Here is a 27,031-nt window from a genome sequence, read left to right on the forward strand (position 1 = left end):
GTAGACACGACATCTGCCTTTATCACTGAGAGATCTGTTGTGTTTGGAGAGGATTACAATGTTACGATTCCTTGTTCTCTTCACTTTGCTCTCTTTGGTGAGTGTACCACGTCCCCTCTCTCTCTCTCTCTCTCTCTCTCTCTCTCTCTCTCTCTCTCTCTCTCTCTCTCTCTCTCTCATATCCTGCTTGAAATACATGTGTAACCCTTTATGCGTTTCATTTTATTTTAAGCTTTAAATTTTCATTTATGCAACGTTATGTTCACGTTATGGAAATATGGAGAACTTACCTTTTCCTCCCAAGCACTTTATAGCGCGGTACCATTTTTTCCCAAATTTGAGCTTCAAAAACGTGGTTACCATTATTTATAACATTTTGAATAATTTATGAAAAAAGGAAAATTTTCAAGTAAATAAAATTCCATAACCATGTATTGTGCATTGTTTTTTCAAATGCTTTACCTTTTCTCTGCAATTTTTTATACATGTACTTTCATTTTCAGTGTGATCAAACAAAGTAAATAAATTCAAGGATATGAATCTGAAATAACTACATTGTAATTGTGAAAGTCTGACTGTTTATAACAAATGGATATACAAACTTCACCAGCTGTTATCATGGATCTTTGTAATGTGATAATGCCAAATAATATAGATGTTCTATCACTATATATGTAAGGTTGATTAAAAAAAGCATTATTTCCTTTGCAACTTTAATTATTAATTATTAAGGACAGATGATACAAACAATTTTTTTCTTTGAAAAAGATTAAATATCTTGTCACAAGTTTAGAAAAGTGGATTGTTCTTAGAAATTTTTTTTTCGAAGAACTAGAAAATGAAATAGATTTGGAAAATATTAGTAATATTTCAATAAAAACGAATATAGAAAAATCCCATTCAGTAGAGGTTTACAGGTGAAAATCAATTTCAGAATATATTATCCTGGCGTTAAAAGTTTAATATAAACCTTAGAAAAATATACAAAGCCAGATGAATTTTAAGAGGATGATCGAAATTCCAAGAATTGGCAATATCACAAAGGCGAAATTTAAAGATTTAGCTTTTCCTAATAAAATTCACCTGGCTCGGTATATTTTTCTTAAGTTTATATTACACTTTTAGCGCCAAGATAACATATTCTGAAATTAATTTTCACCTGTAAACCTTTACTGAATGTGATTTGTCAATATTTGTACTTTCATTTATATATTACTAATATTTTCCAAGTCTTTTTCATATTCCAGTTCTTCGGAGAAAAAAAATCTAAGAACCATCCACTTTTCTAAACTTGTGACATGATATTTAATCTTTTTTTCAAAGAAAAAAATTGTTTGTATCATCTGTCCTTAAAAACAAATTCACTTCTTTGGAGTTCTTAACAATTTATTGCTTATTTTAAACACTGTAATTTAAATTGGAAACTCAATACCTTTTGTGTCTTTATTTGCACTTACCCATTTTTTGGGAACAGTTTAAGTTTAGATCAAGTTTGAAACAAAGAGATAAGCTCAATAAATTATTATGAAGTCATTTATTCATGCACATTTAATTAGAAATAAAAAAAAACAAATTGATGGATAATCAGAACCACGAAGACGACATATAAAGCGAATTTTAAAAATTTTGATTCCTGACTTTCATGTTTTTTTAAAATATTTCATCAAGGCAATGAAAAAATAACACATAAAATCCCTATGTGCACTCTAACACAACTACAAATAAAGCAGCTGATAAAAAAAGTTGGCCACTAAAAATCAAGACATATATTTTAGTTCGTTTATAATTAAATTCAATTATTGGATTTGAGTCAGTAAGAAATAAAAGGAAATTTGCATTGTAATTGGAAGTTAAATGGACTTCTGAAAGTGCGTTCAAAAATTGGTGATTGCTTGGAAAAAGTGTACGCCTTATCTTTGAAATAGAAAATTAAAAGGGATTTAGTACAGTCACATATCTTTTATTCGAGTGCAAGAAAAACATGAGAATAAGCTTTCAAAGGATCTTTCACCTGCGAATATTTCTATTAGTATATTCCTCTATCATGAGGAGGAGCACATGGCGGGTTTGACCGGCCAGCAGGGGATGCTCACTCCTCCTTTGCACCTGATCCCACTTCCGATGTTCTGAGGGTCCTTGATTGCTTTGCTCCTATTTTGCAAAGTTTTATGGACATTTGATCTTATATACATACATTTCAATTGTATCATCGCAAGCCAATTTTGTCTATTTATATAACCTTCTTGCAGTCCTAAAACTAATTAATAATTAATCTTAGATAGATTTTAACATTCTTGGAAATTCAAGTTTTCTCCAATAAAAATATGTTCCTTTATTTCATTTACCGAGTAGCTTATTTCCCAAAGCAGGTTATAACAGATTTTCCAAATGTTAACAAATTATGTTTCGTTGACGTCAGTAATAGTAACATCACTATGTACATGTATCGGTCGGATTTTATGTGCATTAGTCACGTCAGTCTTCATTTTCGTCAGTCCTGTTAATTTGCAAAATGAATAATAAAGACATTACTAATCAACACATCATCTCTTATTTCCTGTATAAAAAATCCGCAAAAATTGATATTTTTTATCCATTCGCAGGTTTTGTCACAGAGAATTAACCAGAGCTACTCAACTGTCAGGGACCGACGGTTCCTGCAGGTATGACACTTATATGGATGAGACATTCTTACATGTGAAAAATTTTATTGGCAAGAAAAGAATACTCTTGAAAAGAGTGTCCTTATAACGTAGGTTTATGATTGATAAAATCGATCTTTTTAAAGCGGGAGTTCCTGAAATTGAGTTCGGTATCCTGTGGTAATACTCAGAAGGAGTACCCCGTATACGGAACAAGTGTCCGTGTACAAACCTCGTATATATAAGGGTAATAAATATTCATAGAGATACGATTACTCAAAACAGGACCACTCGCTTTAATATGGCAATTATGACTCTATCAAAATACCTGTAAAACGGTTTCGTTAAGGCAATCAGTGCGTGTTCGAACAATGCAGCTTTCAATTCTATTCACATCAATGTTCGCTTGAGGTTTTCCGATAGGGATAAAGTTATCAGAATTGCGCATCCATACCTCGTCGGGTACTATCGGATGCTGAAAGTTGGCAGGCTATTGGACAGGTAAGAACTGGATTGTTGTGTAGGCGGGTTTGTGATTACTTTTGTGTTAGTTACGCTGTTATTTTGAGTCTAGTACAGCGCTGGAGAATAACTGGGGATGGGGATGAAGCTATAAGATCTGAAGGATCCCAGTGGACCACAGAAAGGGAAGGTAGACTTCTGAAATGGCTTGCTAAAGGGAAACCTTTTGACATTGCAAACACGCTGAGAAGCAAGTGGAACATCCATGCTCGAATCAGCAGAAGCACAGTTAACAGGAGGCTAAACTAAACAAAGAACGGATTCGATCATGTCGGCCAATAAAACGTCCACTCTTATCCTAAAGACACAAAGAAGCAAGATTACAACGGCCAAGACATTCATCATTTATTTCCTCTATAAAGAGATTTTAGTTAGAACATAATAGAGCATTAAATTATGTACATATCATATTACGTTTATACAAATAAGAAAATATAAAGCGTCAAAGAAAATGTCAACTACATGTACAATATTCGTCACAATTGTCCATGCAACAAACTTACATGTGCGAGTACACCGCACATAATCTTTGATACTGCGCGCAAGCACAAACTAATAATTTCAGATTTACTTTTTAAGGTCATTCTCTTGAAGTTCCGTTAAAAGCGTTTCAGGTTTCCGTCCGAGGACAATGAGAAAGAGGTCATTCTCACAGAGACTACAAAGTTCTGCTCCAAGTCTGATGTCAAATGAGTTAACGATTGAGTTCCACCATTCGTTGTGACAAGCAGATAGGGCACCACAGGTAAGCGTTGCATGACAGAAAATGTCGTCAAATAGAGAAAGGCACAAGTTGCACGTCGAAGCACTTGCACATTTTGTGGATACAATAAGTTTGCAAGCAAGTTGTATTTCCTGAGAATATCAAAAATATCAGAGATAAAACCTCTCGGATCTGAAACCAGATGTGACAGGAAGGAGAAGAGTCTTGCGTTAAAGATCTGTTTGGTGAGACACTTGGAGTCCATATTACACAGCCTTCCTAAAAATAATAACTTTCTGGCATCTATTTCAGCATGTATAGAAAGTATATCCATAAGTTGTTCGCACATATCCGATCGAGTGAACTTTGGTAGATTAAGAATAATTTTGTAAACTCCATGTTGGAACGTGTTTAGACGCTTGTAGTCCTCTTGTGTCAAATTGCTCCACAATTCACATCCGTAGAGCACAGAGGCAAGAACGATCGTTTTATACAAGACGCGGTCCTTTGGTTTTGCCTTGTTGTTTATGATGATACCCAGATGATTGTATTTTTGATCGAATGGGATTGCTGAGTTCCCAAGAAGTATTGGTTTTTCCGCTGTACTGTTGTGTTTGGCACGGAATTTCAGAATGCATGATTTTATTACGTTGAAATTAAAACGCCATTTACATGCATATGCGTAAGCTATATCCATCATGGCTTGAAGATTTGCAAGAGATATCGTCAGCTAGTGCAGGACTCACGTATTTGGGATCCAGAACACATCGTAGCGATGTTGAATTACAGAGTTCTAATTCGTCCAAAAGCTCGTTAACAAAAACAAGGTACAAAAATGTTGACAAGACGCCACCTTGCCTGACCCCTTGATCAACATTAAACCATCTGGTTTGTTTTTGGTTTAAAATGACGGCACTTACAGTATTGCAATGCGATCATCGATGACTTGCCATAATTTGCCTTTGATACCTAGGTTGTGGAGTTTATACATTAATCCTTGTCTCCATACTGTATCAAATGCTTTACTTGTGTCCAAGAAGCTGATATATGTATTGCTGCCTTGTTTCAGATTATGGTTCAATGTTTCATGGAGGTTGAATGAAGCAGTTAAACATCCTAGTTGTTTTTGGAAACCTTGTTGTTGTACATTGGGGAATGTATTTGTTTCTAAGGAGGATCGTGATATTCTGTTAGACAGAATTTTCTCAAAAAGTTTGTATATACAAGGCAGAAGAGCGACAGGTCTATAACTATTGGGTTTGTTACCGCCTTTGAAGATGGGAACATTCAGTCCTTGTTTCCATGTAGAGGGAACAGATCCTAACGTCATTATCGCATTGTACAGCTTGCAGAGACATCTTGTGATAAGATCGCTACCAAATTTGATATGTTCATTTGTTACACCATCAATGCCTGGGGCTTTGCGCGTTTTGAGTGCTGAGATTGCACTTATAACATCATTTTGTGTTATATGATCTTCATTGGAAGACTCAGAAGCAATTGTTTTGATGCGTGCATAATGACCCTCGATGACATGTTGAAAGTGTTCGTCAAAATGATCGTCTTCCAGTGGACGATAAATCTCCTCGTAAAAATCTGCAAAAGCATTTGCTACGCCGTCAGGATCGGTGTGGATCTTACTATTGGCGTCGCAAATTTCTGGATATATTCTAGAAGAGCGTGGTCGCCTTTGTTTGACAAGTCGCCAAAATAGACGTATGTCTATTTCCGCTGCTTCATCCAAATCTCGGTAAACGGATTTTAAATAATTTTCATACTCTACGTTGTGGGCATTTCGAAAGTTGCGTTTGGCACGTTTGTAGTCACTGTATGATTGAAAACCCATACCTCTGGGCCTGCCCTCGGAAACCCATACACGGTGCAATAACCTTTCTTTTGCATGGAGCTCCTTTACGTTTTTAGTCCAACCAGGTTTCGTGAATGGGTTCATTTGGGACTTTGGGATGAAGCAGTTTGCAGAAGTAGTTAGGATACCTACAATTGATTTATAGTAGTTTTCAATGTTTTCACTTGTACATATTTGAACATTAGGTATCTTGTGCAACTCCTGTTCAGTGTGTTGCCTATAGTTAGTGATGGCTTCAGGACTGGCCTTATGCCATGCCGTGAGTTTACAGTGAGAGTTTTCCAGGAAATGTAGTTTTGCCTTGAGATTGAAAGATACAAAAACCGGTAAGTGGTCGGATGTAATTGAAATTGATCCTTCCTTAAAGACTGAGTAGAGATTTAGATTACTTGCAATCTTCCAGTCAAATAGAACGTAATCGATCATTGTTTCTTTTGGTGTGAAGGTAAATTGCTCTCCTTCAACGCAGAAGTCTATCATAGGAGTGCATAAAGCACATCGTTCAACAAAGTTGCGTAAGATTTCGGATTTTGCATTGTTAACGTGGAACTCGCGTAGGAGACTAGCATTGAAGTCACCAGCAAATAAGACTTCGCCGTACTGACAATATTGTTCATATAAACCTTGCATAATGTCAATGTTAGCCTTAAAGTCGTCAAGTACATTATCAGATGGTAGATATACACCAAAACTGAAAAGAGGCACAGTATCAGATAATGTTACTTGAATGCCAACAATGTTGTTGGTAGCGTCACAAGGAATTTCCCTTACAGAGAATTGTAGATTTTTGTTGATGAGGATAGCGACGCCACCTTTACCACAGTGCCGCAAAACGGGACAATCCTCTGAATCACTCTCAATCTTCAAAATGCTGTAGTATTTAGAGTGTATGCTATTAAGGTAGTTTCTAGAATTTTTACCAAGTTTGTGTTCCGACAGTATGGCAATGTCGCATTTTGATTTTTCCAATAACGAACACACAGACAATGTTGATGAAATAATGTCTCGAACGTTCCACGATAGAAGTCGTAACATAATTGTGAAGTGAAGAGGGGGCTTTGAACTAGAAGGCTTTTGTATGGTTTGTAATGCTTAGTCTTTTTTGTTAGATGAAACAAGTTCAGACTCCCAGTCTTCATGGGTGTTACTTTGCTCCCACATTTTATCCCATTCTCTTTCACTGTACCATTTGCGACAAATCACTCCCTCGGGCCAAAAATGCGGAGATTCAACCAACTGGGAACATTTTGGAGACACGTTGACCTTAGCTGTTCTTACCATATATCGCCCTCTTGGTTTGAATAACCTAAGATGTGTAACGTGGACTCCTTTGCTTTCTAGGTAGTTTTTTATACCAATGTGAGTGGAATTATTTTTTATTCCAGATATGTAATATCGGGACGCTTTTTTGTATGTGACCCCTAAGAATACGTCTTTACTATTTTTCCCTTTCGGCTCGTCAGACAGATTATTTGTGTTATTTGCCATTTTGCGGGGATATGAATCATTTTGTTTCAATGAAGGCGATTTGTCCTCCACTCCGTTTGTTAGACCGTCCTGGTCAACGGTCAAGGTAGGGCTTTGTTGTCTGTCAATCAGGACGACCTCGGGTGTAGTGACGCGTGTAAAGTAACCGGTCGGTATACTGTCAGGTAGATTGTGTGCTTGGTCAGTCACCTGTGAAGGACCGTTAACACCCTTACATTGTGTTGTGCAATTCTTTTGTGGGAGGTTTGAGACTTTTTGTCATTGTCATTTTCGTTTTCCAAATGCACTTTTTTCTTATTTCCTTTTAGGGTTGGTTTCTCTGGTAGATTTTGCACAACATTTGTAGGTGCCATGGCTAAAGAAGAGTCAAAATGTGACGGGTTATGAACCTGATCGTCAAGGTGTGATGTACCGTTATCGCCTGTATGCGTGCTGCGTGAGGTGTTAGAGGAACTTGTAGAGGAAACTACCGTTGCAAATGGTTTGGTCATTTTCGTTTCAGACACCTGTTTTTGCAGACCTGAACAAAGCTTTGACAGCCTAGAAACATCGGCATTCAGCTTATTATTTTTTACTTGATATTCTGTAAAGTCTAAGCCATCGAGGCATTTTAGTTGCGAATTGGTAGTTTTTCTAAATGTCTCGCAGCCAGAGGCATGTGTGTCAAAGTTGTTTTTCAATTTTTCAAGCTCAGAAATAAGAGATGCATTTTTTGATTTTAAGGTAGACACAGTTTTGCTGAGATTTTGCATATTTTTAGTGTCGTCTATGTGTGTCTCTTCGAGCTTGTTAACTCTTTGGAGGAGGCTCTGTACGAGAGAGCGTAATTCAATCAATGATGTTTTGGGAAATTCGGACTGTCCGTGTTTTGATTTGTCAAATACATCGGATAGATAGGAACTATCACCGCTGCAGAACATATGCAATGCAAAGCAATCTTTTGCGTATTTGGCCACACTAGAATTGAGTTTGGTTGATTTTCTCGTCGTAAGGTTGCCCGTTGGACATCCTTCCATAGTTTTTGCTCTTAAACACAGAGATGATCTATAGTCTATAATAATGTGTTCTTTACTAGATGTCAATTCTAATAACTTTTGCACATAAAGATCTTTCGGTAGATTTTGAAGCTTTGTGTCCAGATATCGAAAATCGGAACTGAAGATAGAGTTAGAGTCAAACGTCTGAGACCCATGTGTGTGTGTGTAGTTGTATGGTCTCCACTACCGTGAATATCGCTCATGATACCCTCGCCAGTTAGTGCATTAATCAAATCAGTATTTTGAGGAGTATAAGCACATTCAAAGTCACAATCGGCGTTGTATTGATTTGTAGAGTCGATTACACATTCAGATTGAGTACTTACAAAGTCGGTATTGGTATTGGGATTCTGCAATTCGACATACACTTTCTTAGGCGATGCGACGTGACCAGTCGTGACGAGCGCCAGCAAGATTACAACGGCCAAGACAGCATAGGAAATGGAATATTCGGTCATGGCAGAGAATACATTGGTCAGATGAAAGTCGATTATTGTTTCACTCGGTACACAGCAGGGTTCGGATATTGAAAGATCTAAATTTTGCATACAAACAACAGCATATATTGGGAACGAAGGCGGTGTTACAGTATGGGGGTGCTTCTTTATGCAATGTTAACTGGAGCTGTACATTCTTGATGGCATCTTAACTGCTCAAAAGTACACGGAAAACAAACTAAGCCTATTAGTTGTGCCTCATTTCGATGATAATTTATTAGCAAGTCGACCTGTGCTAATGGATGACAACACCATACCGTATTCACTCCATTACTTTTATACAAACATAAACAACAACATTCTATGCATGACAGCCAGCCGTGCGTGCGCTGGACGCCGTATTGTATTGACAGTTTCCACTAAACAGTACATTAATATACATATATTATATATATATCACAGAACATTGTGAATGAAAAATCAAAATTCTCCCAAACTGCTGCATCTATTATAATATTCTACAATATACTTTGTGAAAAACATGAAAAAGCATCAGGGCCGGCCAGGAAAAACTAGAGATAAAAATAATTTTTAAAAAACTCTAGAAACCTGTGTCCGTTGCCAAGTGCCGCTGGATGCAAAAATAGTTGCGACGGACCTCACAACCTACCTATCAACCCTAAGAAAAAAAATTGAAAAAATATATTTATTTATACCCTTATCTATAAATTAAAAAATTAAGCTGTTGCACGCTTAAGTCGGCAGCTAGAAGTGACCAACCTTTAAAAACCAGTTCTCTACTACACCTCAAAATCAATTTCTATCAGTCACTCTCTCACCAATCCACACAACATGCGTATAAACACCATGTCATTAATACAACATTTTCCCGCTATACTAGCGAAACGCGGGAAAATATCAGTATTCACTCCATTACTTTTATACAAACATATACAACAACATTCTATGTATGACAGCCGGTCGTGCGTGCGCTAGAAATCACAAAGTATGTGCAAAAAGAAAAAAACGACTGTGATCACAAACCAAGAGATTTTGAAACTAACAAACGCTTCTCAACTGAGTCAACAATATATCCGTCTTTTAAACTATCTGTTTTCCACCTACCATGTCTTTTAAGACATCTATTATCAACATCAGAATTTGCAGCCACAGTCGCTTCCCCCGACCTTAAAGAATGAAGCCCTATATCTACTTCCCCAACAACAGATTTAATAAGTGGTATTATGTTATTTCTTGCAGCAGAATTACTCATCTTTTTATTTTTATAAATCAGTTTACAATTATCTTTCGACCTAAAAATAGGTCTGAATACAAAAAATTGTTTATCATCCACATCTCCAACAAGTTCCAAATAGCGCTGGTACATGCTCACCGGACAAGCAGGCGTATCCCCTTTTGATATAAGTACATCGTTCCCTCGCCGATATTGATCCCTCTTGCTTTTTCTGATGCATATCACTAAATAATCATCACGAATCAGTACATCGTTTAAACAGAGAGAGCTTAACTCATCAAATCGCAAGAAACCAGCAAAACTAAACAACATCATTGTGAGGTTTCTAACAATTAACAAATCTTTTGAATCCTGGAACTTAACACACAACTCTATTAATACTGCTTTGGTAATCGGCTTCTTTTTGTTCATAGATTTAGAAACTTTTCTCCTCGCTGCTTCCTGTTTAGATAGAACAAATGAATTTTTTGTAGGATCTGTAAAACCCAAACAGTCATGCGCCCACTTGATCCCGTACACAGCCGAATTAATTGGATGTTGCGTTGCGCCATTTTCTAAAAGGTGTGTCAAATACCATGCCACGTGAATGGGGTTTGCCGGAAGTGCACTATGTCCATGCGATTTGATGAAAGTCTCCCATCTTTTGAAAGCGTTGAAATAGTTTTTGTTCGTGTTGTCACTTTTACTTGATAATACCAAACACTCATGTGGGGACAAAGATCGCCCAAATAACTGCCAGGTTTCACTCCACTGTCCAGCGCTACCTCCCGAACTCTATCTGCAAACCTATTCCTGAAAAATAAAAATTCAATTCTTAAGAACATCATATTAAACACAAATCCTTCTTTACCAAATATACCGTTCTTTCCCCTGCCTCTACACACAACATCAACATTTTTAAGTTTAGCTATATTTCTTACATACCAAATGAAATGACCATCCTTACAGACCAACATTGGCCAGAAGGGTGCAGATTTCCACTCTGGTATTACCAGAGTACACTTACACTTCTCAAACTCAATTTTTCTTACACATCTTTGTATCAAACAAGGTGGTACACCCATGTTAACAGAATCTGACCATACCTGTTCAAAAGCATCGACTCCGCTTGATTCAGCGCACCAATATTTGGAATTAAAGCAAATCTGTCATATGTATGCTTACCGCATAGTTCATCAAAAATTTCAAACACTCCCTGTTTAATTGCCCAATCATCACAATCATTCATCCTGCTTAACGTATCTGCTATCTTATTAGCAGCTCTAGGCAACCATTTGCAATTCAACTGAATATCCTCCTTCTTACGCAGCCCATGCACAGACATAGCAATGTTCTGTAAACCTTTATTTCTACTTCCTACCTTAAGTATGTGTGGCACATTTTTGTTATCTGAATTTACTTCAACTGAATTGCTCTTGACCAAATCCACAGAATTATCTAAAATTCTCTTCACAGTTTCAAGTTCCCTCCAAGTGGAACTCTGTCTACTTTCACACTCATTCCAAATACCATACCATTCGTATTCCTTCTGTTCATCCTTTGAACTTAGAGTCAAATGACCTCCACGCAGGGGGAATAAGGAAGCATACAAAATATTCTACCTTGGCTAAATCAGTGCTGCATTATGACGTCATAGTAGGCAAGATGACGTCAATTTTAGAAATCAGGTTTTTTGTAATATTGGTGTTTAGCGATGTAATTTAACTTTAGAAAATGATTAGAAACGTGTAAACATTAACAAAAATAAAATGTTTTTATTTTGTTATATTGTAACAGTCATTATGATTGAAATCTATCACCGATGACGTCATATGTGTACAGCAAGTAACTTGGAAATTGATCATGTCGTGTAAGAGAATTTGGCTAAGACGGCATGTTCGAAGATACGTAAAATGGAGTATAAAAGGAAATATCGGGAAAATTGTGTTAAATTCATATGGAGTTTAATTAAGTAAACAGATATGGTAATTATTTTCATCGATTATATTCTCTTTCGAAGACATTCAGCTATATTACGTATCCCGGTCGGCCTATCGTCCGTCATTCTTGATCAAAAAATGCAACAGAACAACAATAAACTGGATATTTCAAAACATACGATTTGTACAGACTGAAAATTTGCGTTTTGACAAACTTCGAGAGTGCTGCTAGAATCCTGAGTTAAGCATTGTTGTACGAAAAATATCGATTCATATGTATAAAATTCAGAACAAAGGGCAAGGTTTCGTGCGAATGTGTGGAACAAATATTTGACGGACAAGATAGTGGGATTCTAGCAGCACTTTTTAGACAAAATAGATGTTTTTCAGCTACTGTAAATCACTTTTTATTCGCGAGAACTTTATTTTCGCGTAATTACGCGAGACAGTGTACTCGCGAAAATTAAATTCTCGCGTATAATAGTATTCCTTAAGATTATATAGAGCAATGATCAGAATTCGTGAAAATTTTGTCTCGCTTATCAAGGGTCAATGACAATCTCGCGAAAATAAGGTGTCGCGAAAATTTAGTGATCTACAGTATATTACATACTCAAAAGAAATTATCAAACTCCGGGGTATTGTTGTTCTGTAAGCCTTTTTATTAAGGAAACTTTTGCTATTAATAGAAGTCAAATGATGCTGTGGCGGTGATGCACGTCTTTGCGTTAGACAAGTTTTTATCTGCATGCAATAGTAAATAACAGTTTACGTTTATCAGTCGTTTTGGTAATTTATTAAACTAAATTTTCTTCAAAAAGTCTACATTTCCCGAGAAATTACTTATATGCTTACTTAAAATACCCGTGCATATCCAGAATCTGAAGCATCACAGAATACTTCAATTTGTCTGACATCTATGTCCCTTACCTTACTCAACGGAGCGCCCTTCTCATTCATGCTTTCCACATTTTGTAACCAAAACTGAAATTCCTCCACAGCTTCCTTTCTCAACATAATATAAGAATTCCAACTGGATATTATTAAAATGCAATAATACATATACCTGGTTCGTAGCCTAACTGCATCTCCAAACACAGTTTGTGCTGAAATGATCTGACCGACAACTGATGCAATGAATCTCACTTAAAACCATTCGTATCCGGCTTTGATGTCTTCCAAAATATTTTGAACATTTCCTTTAAGTTTATTTATCCTAGAATTTGAGACTGATATTCTATCACATTTTGTGTTCCAAACAAAACCTAGCCAAATTATTTCTTGACTGATTCCCACTGACACTTTTCATCAGCCACTAAAAACCTAATGCATTTAAATCGGCTTGAATTTTTTCACTAACAATTCTAGCGTGATCTAAAGTTTCAGCGCCACTTATGCCGTCATCTAAATTCATAACGATTCTATAGCCCCTCGACCTCCAAAATTTAACTACTTCTCGCAAAACCTTTGTGAAAATATATCCAGCAGTGCTAATGCCAAATGGGAAGACGTTAAACACATAGAATTTGTTTTCCCATTTAAAACCTAAATACTCTCTGTCTAACTCATTTATCATAATATGATGATATGCACTTTTCAAATCAAATGAAAAAATGTAATTACCCTCTTGAAAAAGTTCACGTGATGTACTTGCGTCATCATACTTGTGTTTATATTTAAATAAATGTGGATTGACATGCCTAGCATCTAAAACCAACCTTTGTTTTTGTTTATTATCTGCTACAGTCAATGGATTCACTACTTTAGGTTTGTCCATAACCTGTCGAACACAGCCCTTTTTTACCAGCTTTTTTATTTAATTTGTTACAAAATTGGCATTTTCCAATGCAGATTTGTTATTCTTAAGTTCTATAGAACTCGGAATTGTAACCAAATTCAATTACTCTTAAGACATACCTGTTCCCTTCAATCGAACGCCATTGACATAAATTTTCTCTCAGTCTACCTGCCTGTGTTAGTCTCGCATGACTGCTTTGTGTCAAAACATTCAAATACAAAACTTCTTATTTTTTCATCTATTTTTTATGTACAATTCTTTCTCCAGTGTCCCTTCTTATGTCACCTGTAGCACTGGCCCGATCTCCACACATCGGCCTTAGTAGAGATTGAAGTACTGCCTTCTGTAGCGTTGATAGAAGGGTAAGGCCTCTACTTCTCTCGCATATCCCTTCGGCGTTTTATACGTTCGTCCTTGAGTTTTCCTTCTGCTCTCGTTTGTGCCTTGGAAATTCTTTTTTTCATCATCTGAGTCCGAAGATTTTGGGTTCTTTACATATTCATCTACCGCTCTCCAACCGGCCGATGACAAATTTGCTAACTTAACTAGTTTTTGTCTCTGTTTAATCAAGTCATAACCTTCTGTTATCTTTTGTCTCACTCCTTGAATTCAGTTCTCTTCCAGTTCGTCGTTTGCCTCCTTCAGGTTTGCCATAAGTTTAACATTGTGCTTATACTGTTCTTCATTACCGCGCTTTTTGAATTTATAATTATCTGTGAAAACTTGCTCGAACTTCGCTTCTTGCCGCTCGGCGATTTTTTTTTTTTATTTTCATTTATACTTTTCTGAACTATCGAAAGTCTACTGTCCAAAATACTCGAAAACTGACTCAATATCTCATTGTTGGCCTGTTGAATTGACTTATTTATTTGCTGTTGAACTTTCCCGGCGTCCATAATTAAGCTGTTGCGCGCTTAAGTCGGCAGCTAGAAGTGACAAACCTTTAAATACCAGTTCTCTACTACACCACAAAATCAATTTCTATTGGTCACTCTCTCATCAATCCACACAACATGCGTATAAACATCATGTCATTAATACAACATTTTCCTGCTATACTAGCGAAACGCGGGAAAATATCATTATCGAGGCCGAATAGTTCAAGACTATACTCCAAGAAGCTATTGAAACCAGGCCTTGGCCAGCCATGTTCCCACATATGATTCCAATTGAACATGTGAGGGATTATCTTGGTTGTAGACCCGAAAATGTGAAAACATACAGTAATTAAAAAAATTTAGGAAAGGAGACAGTTCCCCGAAACTGCCTACGACGACTTGTCCACAATATGAGAACTGTACAGAAGTCGTGGTAGATACACATTATTTAAAATCCATGCTTATAAAATGTTGAAAATTGATTACTCTTTAAATGTCTGTAAAGTTAAACATGCTTATTTCTAGCATCATTTGTCGACAACAGATTAAAGTGAAACTTTAAATTCTACATTTTTACACGTATTCCTTTCTATGGGAAATTATCAATTGTATAAAACAGATAAGTTATCAGATGAAACCGAAACAAGCATTGACTAAGGAAAGTAAAGATCTACTTGAATATGAACTGAAAATATAAATATTTTTTGTATAGGTCTGAGTTAATGAAATATTTAAAGAATTTTCATAAAATAGTGATGGTCCCTAATTTTTGAGTAAGTTTATATTTAAACAAGTGGAATATGATGATGTCCACGAGCTATTCACTGGTAAACGTGGGATTGTTACGATTTACGGAGAAGGTATTTATAGGCATGTTGTGTCTGTTGCCAAACATCTAGAATCTGAATACATAGGTATAGGTAGATAATTTCTATAGATGCGTTTTTTTTCAGAGTAAACATTTCTGTGTGCACTTTGTCCCGTTAGGCAAATGGGAAGATGTATAGACAACCCTGTGTGTAAAAACATGCTGTACAATTAATGAAAGAAACGGCACACAGTATTCATCTTCTGAAAATAAATATGTTTACATTATAAATCAGAAACTTCGGGGTATTTTTAATGAAAACTGTGGATAAAAATATGTGTCATATCAAAAAGTAAAATACTAGTAGGAGGTGCACAATGGCAATATGTAATAAAGATTCTGTTAAAGTTTCATCATTTTTTTATTCAGTAGTATGGGGGAGTTGTAGATAAGAGATGGGTACCCAAAAGCGTAACAGACAGGAGGACTGACGTACAGACATACCGATTACTATATATCCTCCCGCTTTTCGAGCGGGGGGTATAAAAATTTAGTAATGATTGAAGCGCAAATGTCCATTTTCTCCTACATTGGCACCTGATCCCGCCTTTGATGTTTTGGAGGTCCGTGTTTCCTCTGCTCCTGTTTTTTTATTCTTTTATTGACCTTTTATCTTGAATACTCTCCAGTCTCTCCATACGTTTCACTCTGAGAGAACCAATGTGACGGTCATAAATTAATGTGAGCACGTAGCTTACTATATAATTCTCCCGTGCCCCATATGATTATAAATACAAAGTCCATGTTTTGCCCTTAGAGACCAGAAATAAGCGTCAGATCAAAAATCAAAATAGGGGGTACACAATAGCTTTATATAATAAAGAATTTGTAAAAATATTATAAAATTGTATTCAATGGTATAGGAGTAGTTGCGGAGTTCAACGCCCTTCAACATTATACAACAAATGGCACTGTCAATCTTTTGCTGTGGAAAACCCGAATTCTTTTCTTTTCGATTAAACGTCAAAAAGAAGGTCTCAATGGCACTGCGTAACGATAATTTGAAATTCCATTCAGGAGAAATTGCGAAAAAGAGAATGGGTGCTATAAAGCATAAGGGGCGGACTGACAGTGAGACAAACGGAGATATTGATCAATACATACATGTACCCTTCCGCTTTTTTAACGATGGGTACAAGAATATATCATTAGGACGACTTATCATTTTTAGCAGGAATATTATATATTATCTTATTGAAGATTTTAGCACATCTAATACACAAATACCCGAATCCATTAGATATAAATATATTTGATCAGATATATAGTAATTATGTGTACCATTTGTAATTGCAGGTACCTTCCATCTTATCTCAATCTGCCGTTACAAGAAACGATTTCCGTTTTGACAAGGTAAACAAAGGTCTCTTCAATTTTTCCTACCCAACAAAATCTATATTCTAAATGGTTAATAAAGATAATGATTAAACTCGCGTTGGATTAAAAAAAAATATTGGGCTATCTTAAAAACATTTGTTTGGTTGTCCTCTCCTGACAAACTGAATAAAAAATTGCAGCGCCCAAAAATTTATTTTCAGACGTTCCAGGACACAATGTTTTTTTTCTTTTTATTCCTCTTATCCGATAACAAATACGAAGTTTTCTGAAAAAAAAATCCCACCTAAATACTGACCCCATAATTTTACCGTGAGTTGGGAGAGGGATAAGCAAATATTATTTTTAAAATGGACAATCAAAGATTTAGCTCCTTTATTCTATGCTAAAGATGCTATCATTTTACTACACCCTTTATCATCAAAATTCGAGTACGTTGAAAGCTAAGCAGACTTTCAGAAAGTATTTCGTTTTTTAGTAAATGAATTTCTATAAAACATAGGTTTTTATAAGATAAATAAGAATATATATATATATATTGATCGATTTACACATATAAGAAAATATAGCTAATTGCCTTTTTATTTATACTCGCTGTGCCACTGTGAGACCTGGTTAACGGTCCTTTGGATGAGACCGTAAAATCCTAGGTCACAGTCGGTGATGGAACGACAATAAAAAAAGACAATACAAGATTTCAAGAATAACTTGTTTTCTTGGAAGTTCTCTTCAGTATTTAAAAGATTTTTTTAGCTTATAGGAACATCTCCAACAAAAAATTTACATAAACATATATTTTAGAAATATTATATATGAATTGGTGGCAAGGGATGCTCACCCCTCCGTGGCACCCGATCCTTTATACGATGTTTTGGAGGTCTTCATTTGCTCTGCTCCTTTTTAATGGATATTTAAGCCCGAATATTGATTTTTTATCTTTATTTTTTTTTTATCATTTGTCTAGGTCGGAGAATGCCCTAGAAGTGCTCTAAAAAGACCGTGTTTCAATGAATTGTGGTTTACGTTTTGTTTCAGTGACTATGACTGCCTTGGACGTACGTTCTTATCAACATATCTATATAAAATTTTGAAAACGTATGAAATCCATTAAAAATCAACTTTATGAATAAAATATGAAAAACATAAAGAAAAGATGCATTCCATGGAAGTAAATATATTGTGTATTGTGTTTTTTATAATTTAACAACGGAAAACAAAATTCTTATGTATACAGTATAATATCTTTTAATGTATACTAAAACTTTAATTCTGAATCATTTTGCGGCGAATGCCCAACCCAAAAACCAAAACTTTAACTTAAATGTATTGAGCAGCCCTCTTCTACGGACTGCAAGTAATTGAAAATCAAAATAAGAGTCTATATCATTGAATGTAAATCTGAATTATTTTTTTAATGTAATAACAAATATCCTTAAAACTTGTTAGATCAGAAGTGTTGTATGTATGGCTGCGGACGTGAAAGACGATGTATGGAGGCCATTAACGTACCACACGGTAATACATTTATTTATTATGTGATTTAATATTTTCTGTCTCTCTGATTGGCTGACGTCCAACAATGTGGAAAAATACTAAGTGATGCTCAAGGTGAATATTAGGATTTATTTCCTCTGCATTGTTGTAAAAATTGATTAATTACCAAATTGAGACAATAGCTTTGGAAAACCATTTCACTCAAAACCAACTTAATCATCGTTGCTAAATCGTTTTATTTACCTTAAAACAGTAATAATTGCATAATGTGTTCCAGTATAGTCCAAATATATATTTAAACAATCTATTTGGTAATTAAAGCGTTTATAATCACAAATTATTCAAAACAACGCTGGCTTAAGTAAAAGAGAGCTCTGTCATTATAAAGTATACGAGGGGTGTTAGAAAAGTTCGCGGACAAGTTCTATTGTGAGCGCGCCATTTCCACGAAACTGGTCAAACTTTCCAAATAAAATCTTCGCCTTTTTCCCAATAAATATACAAGAATTTTGTGCTCTCCGGTGATTATTGAAAAATGTACAGCTTTTTTATTTTGATAAAACTTGCTTCACAGAGCATGCTACATTTTGGCACGTTTACATCACAAAGACTTTTTATCAAAATTAAAAATTGCACAATTGTAGCGCAAAGAGATTTATGATATTTTACCTGCCGCTAAAGTATTCATGAAACGTCACTGGGAGAAATTTTGAACTAAATTGGAGGGTATTTGACTGTTTTATAGCCGTTTAAGAATGATAAACCCGTAAAATCACAGCCAAAAATCGTCATTGACGTCATTGAGCGTCATGGAGCACTGCACTACATATAAATTATGTATGCAGACCGGAAAATGTCTAAAAAGAGATTAAAATGTTCAAAATGCTGCCGGGAATTTCCTACACCTACAAAGGACAAGTTTTCAAATGATTGTAGCTTCAAAAGAATGGAAAGATTTACATTTTGAATTATTAACTCCATCGATACTTCAATACCCCCATATCGCATGGACGTTGTGTTGCGCCCATATGGTTTTGCATAGTTTCCATACCTGTTCGATTAACTGCATACACATTTTTAAAGATCTCAATAATATCCAAATCAGTACAAAATACATTATAGAAGAAATATAACATGTATTGATATAAATATTCAATTTTAAAGTAGAAAAAAGATCAGAAAAATCTGGATAAATGAAAAATTTATTGAACGGCGGCAAAGCTTAACGGGTTGAAATCTGGTTGTCATGTCGCCTTACGTCAAGTGATTGCTCCGTGAATCCCATGATCTCATAGTAAAAATCGTTGCAAATTTTCAGGATTTTATTATATGGACCTGATTTTTTACATACCAATAAACAAAATGTAGAAATTTATTCTGACATAGGTCATACTTCACAGTACACAACAGATTTTCCGTAATTCAATGTGTCCGCGAACTTTTCCAACGACCCTCGTAAATTTGAATCCATTTATCTGTATAATCAACAAAAATGAATTTCAATCATTTCCAAAAAAAGGAAAAAAATTGTAAGTATACCCTGATCCAAAGGAAATTTAAGGTAGGGATAAAATAGTGTTTGACTCTTGACTTGATTGTCCTTGTTTATAATCACCCAATCGGATCAACTCTGACAATTATAAAAGGAATCATCACCCAAACAGCTCAACTGTTTTAAATTAACTTAAGTCACAGTTCTTAGAGGAACTATGCATCAAAGATGGTTTTTTATGCATCTGTCCCTGATAATTTTCCGTCGTTGATGCATACGATTGAAATTTAAGCAAACTTTTTCTTTCACTATGTCATATGGTGGGAAGTTTTTTTTTATGCAAATTCGATATCAACATGAAAGCGGAAATTTTATTGGAGTGTTATAATACAAGTGAACAGAAAAACATGAGAGGAAACCTTTTTTAGCGTGCAAGTGAGGAGAATTTTCTTTTTTATTCGTGATTAACGCTTTCCTAAAGTCATAAAATGAATTTTAATGCAAATTTAGATTAGTTAATTTTATCTTTTACATTACAATAATTTAGCAACGCTCATCTGTCAATGTTTAGATACATGTTAATCAAACATGTGCGACACATTTCTTTGAATAAGTATTTCATCATTTGCGTCATACATTGCAATAGTGTTTTATTAATGGTCTAATCATGTTTGAAGATTATAAAGAAAGATAATCATCGAGGAGGGGAGAGTTAAAGCTTCACATAATCTTTCAATTTTATAATAACCTAGGATATAGTCGGACTTGATTTTAATTCAGTAACTGTCTGAGTTTTTAATCTTCTTGTGATATATACTGAAAGGAAAAGAGAAACGCTGGGTAAACTTTTGAGGTGATTTTTTTTTCAGTATTTCTTTCTAACTTTAAAAATTTTCTTCAAAGACATAACTAAAATCCCACTTGGTATTGACTTATTATTCATGAATTATTGGAACCCATATGACAATACCCCCCCCCCCAAAAAAAAAGTGAAAAACGAAAACTCTCATTATCCTCCATGTTTAACCCGCGCATCTGTCACAGCCTTCATTCCCCTTTGCACGGAATTCCTCATCGTGTTTATCTTTAAAAAATCTGGCTATATTGGGCATGGATAACCTCGACAAAAATTAGTCAAAAGACGTGTGCATGCGCCAATGAGAGTAACATAAAAGTAAATTGACAGCTGAAAAACAAATTGCGCATTGTTTTATTCCAGTTTTCTTGTGAATGTAATGGTAACAATAGTCTACGTTATTGATAGCGGTTTTTGTGGTAGTATAGTGGCGATTAAAGAGGTGGCAGGACAAATAATCCCCTTCCCATCAATTTGCACGTGTTTTGGGACTTTTATTGTTTTCCTTATGTGACGTCATACATTTTATGGTTGAGTAACTCTGAACACTGATTTTTGTGCAAAGCTAACTAAAATTCTCATCTGACCAATTTTCGTAATTTTCGTTCATGCAGTAAAAAAAATCGAATATTATGCTACCCTACGTTTCTTTTTTCCTTTCAGTATATTTCTAATTGAATTTTCTCTTTTTGAAGCCTCTTTTTACTTACAGATAGAATAGAATGTATTTAATTTCTATTTTAAACCACGTTGTATGGAATGTAATTTTCTACAGGTTGTAAATATAATGGAATAAAATACGAAGAGACATCTGTTTTTCCCTCAAAGGACGGTTGTAATGAATGTGTGTGTGATCGGGGGCAAGTCCAGTGTACCCAGAGGAAATGTTGTAAGTATAAAGAACTCAAAACGAGGCTAGGACAAGGAGCAAGTCCAGTTTACAAATAGAAAATATTGTGGGTATATTACGTAAACAGGGGAAGTTCCAGTTTATCAAAAACAAAATCTAAAATGATATTTAACATGAGATGACTGTTTCTGGTTAAGTCAAATGTACCTTGATCACGTGTAAAAGCTACGAGCATTTTTTAGGTGCATAGGTGAATGAGACTACTATAAGATGTCACTTCACTGTCAATAAAATATATGAACTATAAATTGGTTAATTAAGTACTTTTTTCAATGTCTTGTCCATTTAGTGGCATCTGATACACTCATCTTTGTTCCTTATTGCACTCGTGTCTAGACAATGGTATCTGATACATTTCATTCTATTCCTCATTAAGTGTCGTGTCTAGACAATGGTATCTGATACATTTCATTCTATTTCTCATTAAGTGTCGTGTCTATACAATGGTAATTGATACATTTCTCTCTATTCATATTGCAGTGTCCTGTCTATACAATTGTATCTGATACATTTCACTCTATTCCACATTGCAGTATGGTGTCTATACAATGGTATCTGATACATTTCTCTCTATTCATATTGCAGTGTCGTGGCTATACAATGGTATCTGATAAATTTCTCTCTTTTCATATTGCAGTGTCGTGTCTATACAATTGTATCTGATACATTTCACTCTATTCCTCATTGCAGTATGGTGTCTATACATTGGTATCTGATACATTTCTCTTTACTCATATTGCAGTGTCGTGTCCATACAATGGTATCTGATACATTTATCTCTATTCATATTGCAGTGTGGTGTCTATACAATGATGTTTGATACATTTCTCTCTATTCATATTGCAGTGTGGTGTCTATACAATGGTATCTGATACATTTCACTCTATTCCTCATTGCAGTGCCGTGTCTATGCAATGGTATTTGATACATTTCACTCTATTACTCATTGCAGTGTCGTGTCTATACAATGGTATCTGATACATTTCACTCTATTCCTCATTGCAGTGTCGTGTCTGTACGATGGTATCTGGTACATTTTACTGTATTCCTTATTGCAGTGTCGTGTCTGTACAATGGTATCTGATACATTTTGTTCTATTCCTCATTGCAGTACCGTGTCTATATAATGATATCTGATACATTTTGCTCTATTCCTCATTACAGTGTCGTGTCTATACAATGGTATCTGGTATACACCCCAGTATAACTTTAGAGCTGCTGATGACTGTAACATTTGTAGATGTCTACCTACAGGAAAAGTTGAATGTACGCAGGAAACCTGCAAAAGAAAGGGTAAGCGAAAAGATTGATATTTCTTTATACAGAAGTTTCGTTCTGCGCACGAAAAATTATGGTCCACTGTTCAAAGGCAGTTCTTTGAGAGTTCTGGCCTAGAGACAATCAACTGAGGACAAATTTAAGGACAGATGATACAAGCAAACGTTTGTCATTTTTAAAAAATAACAATAAGGGTTATGTTTTAATGAATGAAATGAATAATTTTCAAAAATGGAGATTGAAGGGGAAAAATGTATAGGATAATAAAGGTGGCTTCAGAAGGGTAGAATTTAAAACGTTACAGAAGCTGTACAATTTCTTTATATTTTGGAAATTTATTATTTGCATCATTTGCAATGAAATTAGCTCAAAAAATATATACAAATACCAGGCATCCATGTTTTTGTTCGTATTATCTGTCATCAAGTCAAATAATCAAATCAATATAACTTTTAAAAATACTTTTGATAAGACACACTTTTCACCATATTTTTTAAATGAGGTATTATAGAACCATACAAATTCGTGGTAGCCTAATGTCTTATAAATAACAAGCGATCAAAGTCAAATTTTTTTTTACTAAAGTCTGTTCTCTGTTTAAGGTATCCAGGCCTTGTCTGAATTGCAACCCTCCACGGTGTTGTCGTTTATTAAGTGTTATATACTGAAAGGGAGTTTCTAGTTCACAAGCAACAGACAAAACTTATTGTGACACAATCTCTTGAGGAACCACAAGTATCAATGAAAAGTACTAACCTCAATATAAGTGTATTTGGCAGCCTAATTTCAATGCATTTTTAATTATTTTTTTCAAGAAGGATATGGAGATAACGAACAGTATTCAGTCTCAAAGTCAATAAAACAATACAAAATAAGAGCAGAGCAATCACGGACCCCCGAAACATCAGAGGTGAGATCAAATGCCATGGAGGAGTTAGCATCCCCTGCCGACCCGTCACATGGGCCGTGTGCCTAATAAAGATTAAAAAACACGGAAATTTATTTTCCAAAGAGAAAAGGAATTTTAATCGGTAAGGTGTATTAAATATCGAACATAAGCAATATTCCAAAAATCACAAATGAATCTTAAGGAGCTTGCGTGTAATAATAAATTGTGCTTATCAAAAGCATATGAACTTTTGTATTTATTCACAAAACTTTATAGACTGTGCATACAATGGACAGCGCTATATCGTGGGACAAACATTTCCCAAGGGGGACAACTGTAATACGTGCTTTTGTCACAACAAAGGAATAAGGTGCTCCGAGATATCCTGCGATCGTGAGTATTGTTTGTTCGTTTGTTTTTCTGTGTTGAACTTCCCTCTCGAAATTTTTTTTAAACTCATTTGGAGATGCCATCATTTGCCGGTAGATAGCTGAATATTTCGACCTATACTAGACCCTAATGTCCACAATTAACAGTGAGGGATCTTTTTCGTGCCAACACCTACAGCAACATGGGACATTGATTAAACAGTTTCATACTAAACCGGTCCCCATGTCTCACAGTGGAATTTAGACCCGCGACATGAGGATCAACTTTCTAACCACTGCGTCAGGTGATTGAAAGTAAATAGAAAACTTAATTGGATGCAATTATATGGAAGATGTAAAGGCGTACATATTTTTCTATAAAATCATTGTTTTATCGTATACTAAATTAAGATAGAGCTATATTAACCGTTTTATTTAATCGGAGGAATTCATAAAAGTGACAAAAACTCTGTTACCAGGATAAGATTAAATCTCCTTTATATCAAGTTGGAAAAGGAGGTAGTACATCTTTGCCTGTAAGGATTTTGAATTTTATTTTATAAACATGACTCTGCTGTTCTTCTATAAATAAGACTTCCCTCTCTCTTTCCTTTTACTTTTTGTCATGTCTGTTTTGCATCTGTCTGTCTTAATTGATTTCTAGATTAATTCTTTTTCCGATGACTTTTTTTGAGATATTAATTTTTTTAACCATGTTTACTGATTCAATATTTCTTTTAAATTCTAGATATTCGCTATGAACGAAATTTTCGCTAGCTAAATGTAGAGAAAATAATCTTGAATAGTTATTCATAGTCAGACATTACATGCCAGTACTGAATTTATTTTCACTTACTTTTTTACTTGTTCTCTCTTTAGGAAAACGTTGTGACCTTCCTCTAGAACGAGGCTCATGCCGTGCCAGGCTGCCGAGGTGGTATTATAATGTTAAGCTGGGCAAATGTGAAATGTTTGAATACTCTGGATGTGAGGGAAACAACAATAATTTCTTGACTCTGAAGGATTGTGTGGAACAGTGTGAATTTTAAAGTCATTTCTGGCAGGTAAAACATGAATGTCCGACCGTTATATTGGTTTATCCATTCTAGGGACGAAAAAACCTAAATGACTTGTTGAATTATTTGAAAAGAATTATTTTTTGCACACTTCCCTGTATCCTTTTATATTGACACTATTTAGCGCCCCCCCCCCCCCCCACAATTATCTATAACTGAATTTTTGGGAACTTAAAGGATTTTCAAAAAAAAAAAAAAACAACTTCAGAAAATTCCCCTGAAACGTTATACAATTACCAATCTGTAAAGTGATTTATGGAACTAAAGTATGAAGTAAAAGTTAAGATAAAAATACAGAAAAAAAACAGTTACTTTCTTGAGACATTAACAGAAGATTAAACCATTTTTTTTTCAGATTAATGGATTTTATTTACAATAAAGACTGTAAAGACTACTCCTTCTTTTAATTCAAAAGATGTAAAAAAAAAAAAAGGAAACGGAAGTCATAAAACTTCATCTACTGTTATCTGACAAAATAAACGGTTTGTTTAAAAGTCTGTTTGTTGTTTGTCGTTGTCGTATTTTTTTTGCAATAAGTAAAAAGAAAACTGAATATTAAATGGAAATCAATGAATTCAATTTCAATAAATGATCAGCCAAGGATAGGATAATTACTTGTTTTGCTTTCCTGTGTACTATCAATGCAATCGTTTATGTGCTGTTTATCTGTTTAAAAATCCTCCATTTAATAACATTTTATGTAGATCTGTCACTACAGATATTTGTATCTGAATCGATTTTTTTTTTCAAGCAATGTACCGTTTTATAAAAATTAATTACAAAGAGCTATTTGTTTTAAGTGGAAATTTTGGATTTTTCTGACGCCACCCTAAAAACGAAGACCAAATCCTGCTCAGTAAAATTTATGAGAGTAGAACTTTACCACTTCACTGAAGATGAATTAACTCCTGCATTGTTTCTTGTTTTTATCCATACATTGTTTATATATCCTTTTAAAAAAATTAATGATTCTGACAATGATTGTATAGTATTGGTGATAATCTCTATTAGTTCAAGTCCCAACATCAATAACTGAGAATAGTCTTAAGTTAAAATTGCAATTCAATATAAATTTTAAAATAAAGAACTCGGTTCACTTTATGCATAAAACGGCCCTGAAGAAATACCAATTTATTAACTAACACTTTGTGTTCCAGTTTAAACATCAAAATAAATTAGACTTAGTACTTTCATTTCCTATTGAACAAAATTCCTATAACTCCGGGTCTTCTTACAAACAGGCTTTATTGATTTGTAATGTTCTTGAATTTTGTTGTCAAATTGTACATTTGAGTACGTTCAGAGAAGAAAAATAATACGAGCACACCCTTTGATCTAAAAAAAATGTCTTGTAATCTTCAGAAACAGTTTTGCCATTAACTTGTTGCTCAATTTAGATCAGAGGTTGCTCTCTATGTAAAATATATGAAAACAGCTTTAAAAATTTGCTGGTTTTGAATATGAGGAAATTTACGCATTTTGTGACGTCATATTATGACGTCATTTTGTTCTCTCACCATTCATAGTATTAAATTACATCAACAAAATCACTTTTTCGGCGCAAGGGCATATCTTTGAAAACAAATCTAATTTAAAATAAATAATGTATAACATTAAGGAGAATATTCTTAAAATTAATAAAATTGCTGCACAAATCCTATGCACTTTCTCGAATAATTTTCATTGATAAAAATTTTAGAAAACTTACACTTTTGGACTGTGAATTTTTACCCTGTTTAAACTTTTAAAACTGCAGGAATAGTAAAAACTAAACAATTCCAGTGCCGGCATTTGTGCAGCAAAAATATCGTAAATCCTTGGAATATCCTGCGTCTTTTTATACCTTGTTTTTGTAAAACAAAAAAAAGGTATGCCCTTATTTCCATGGAAACAGCGATTTTGTTGATGTTTCTTATAAA

The 27,031-nt window shown here is 34.7% G+C and overlaps 1 protein-coding gene across 1 annotated transcript; it reads left to right on the forward strand.

Annotated features, from left to right (window-relative positions):
* LOC134278588 (WAP four-disulfide core domain protein 8-like) lies at nucleotides 1–25,609 on the forward strand. The gene is made up of 10 exons (XM_062760891.1): nucleotides 1–97; nucleotides 2,604–2,663; nucleotides 16,711–16,767; nucleotides 17,714–17,804; nucleotides 18,196–18,264; nucleotides 21,367–21,480; nucleotides 22,666–22,794; nucleotides 23,945–24,061; nucleotides 24,916–25,100; nucleotides 25,468–25,609. The coding sequence occupies exons 1-9, from the start codon at nucleotides 59–61 to the stop codon at nucleotides 25,083–25,085; spliced, it is 846 nt and encodes a 281-aa protein (XP_062616875.1). The 5' UTR covers nucleotides 1–58; the 3' UTR covers nucleotides 25,086–25,100; nucleotides 25,468–25,609.
* The last annotated feature ends 1,422 nt before the right edge of the window (nucleotides 25,610–27,031 follow it).

Source organism: Saccostrea cucullata, unplaced genomic scaffold, assembly GCF_032062105.1.
Source record: "Saccostrea cucullata isolate Sc308-1 unplaced genomic scaffold, CSIRO_AGI_Scuc_v1 ctg2787, whole genome shotgun sequence".
Taxonomy (NCBI): Eukaryota; Metazoa; Mollusca; class Bivalvia; order Ostreida; family Ostreidae; genus Saccostrea; species Saccostrea cuccullata.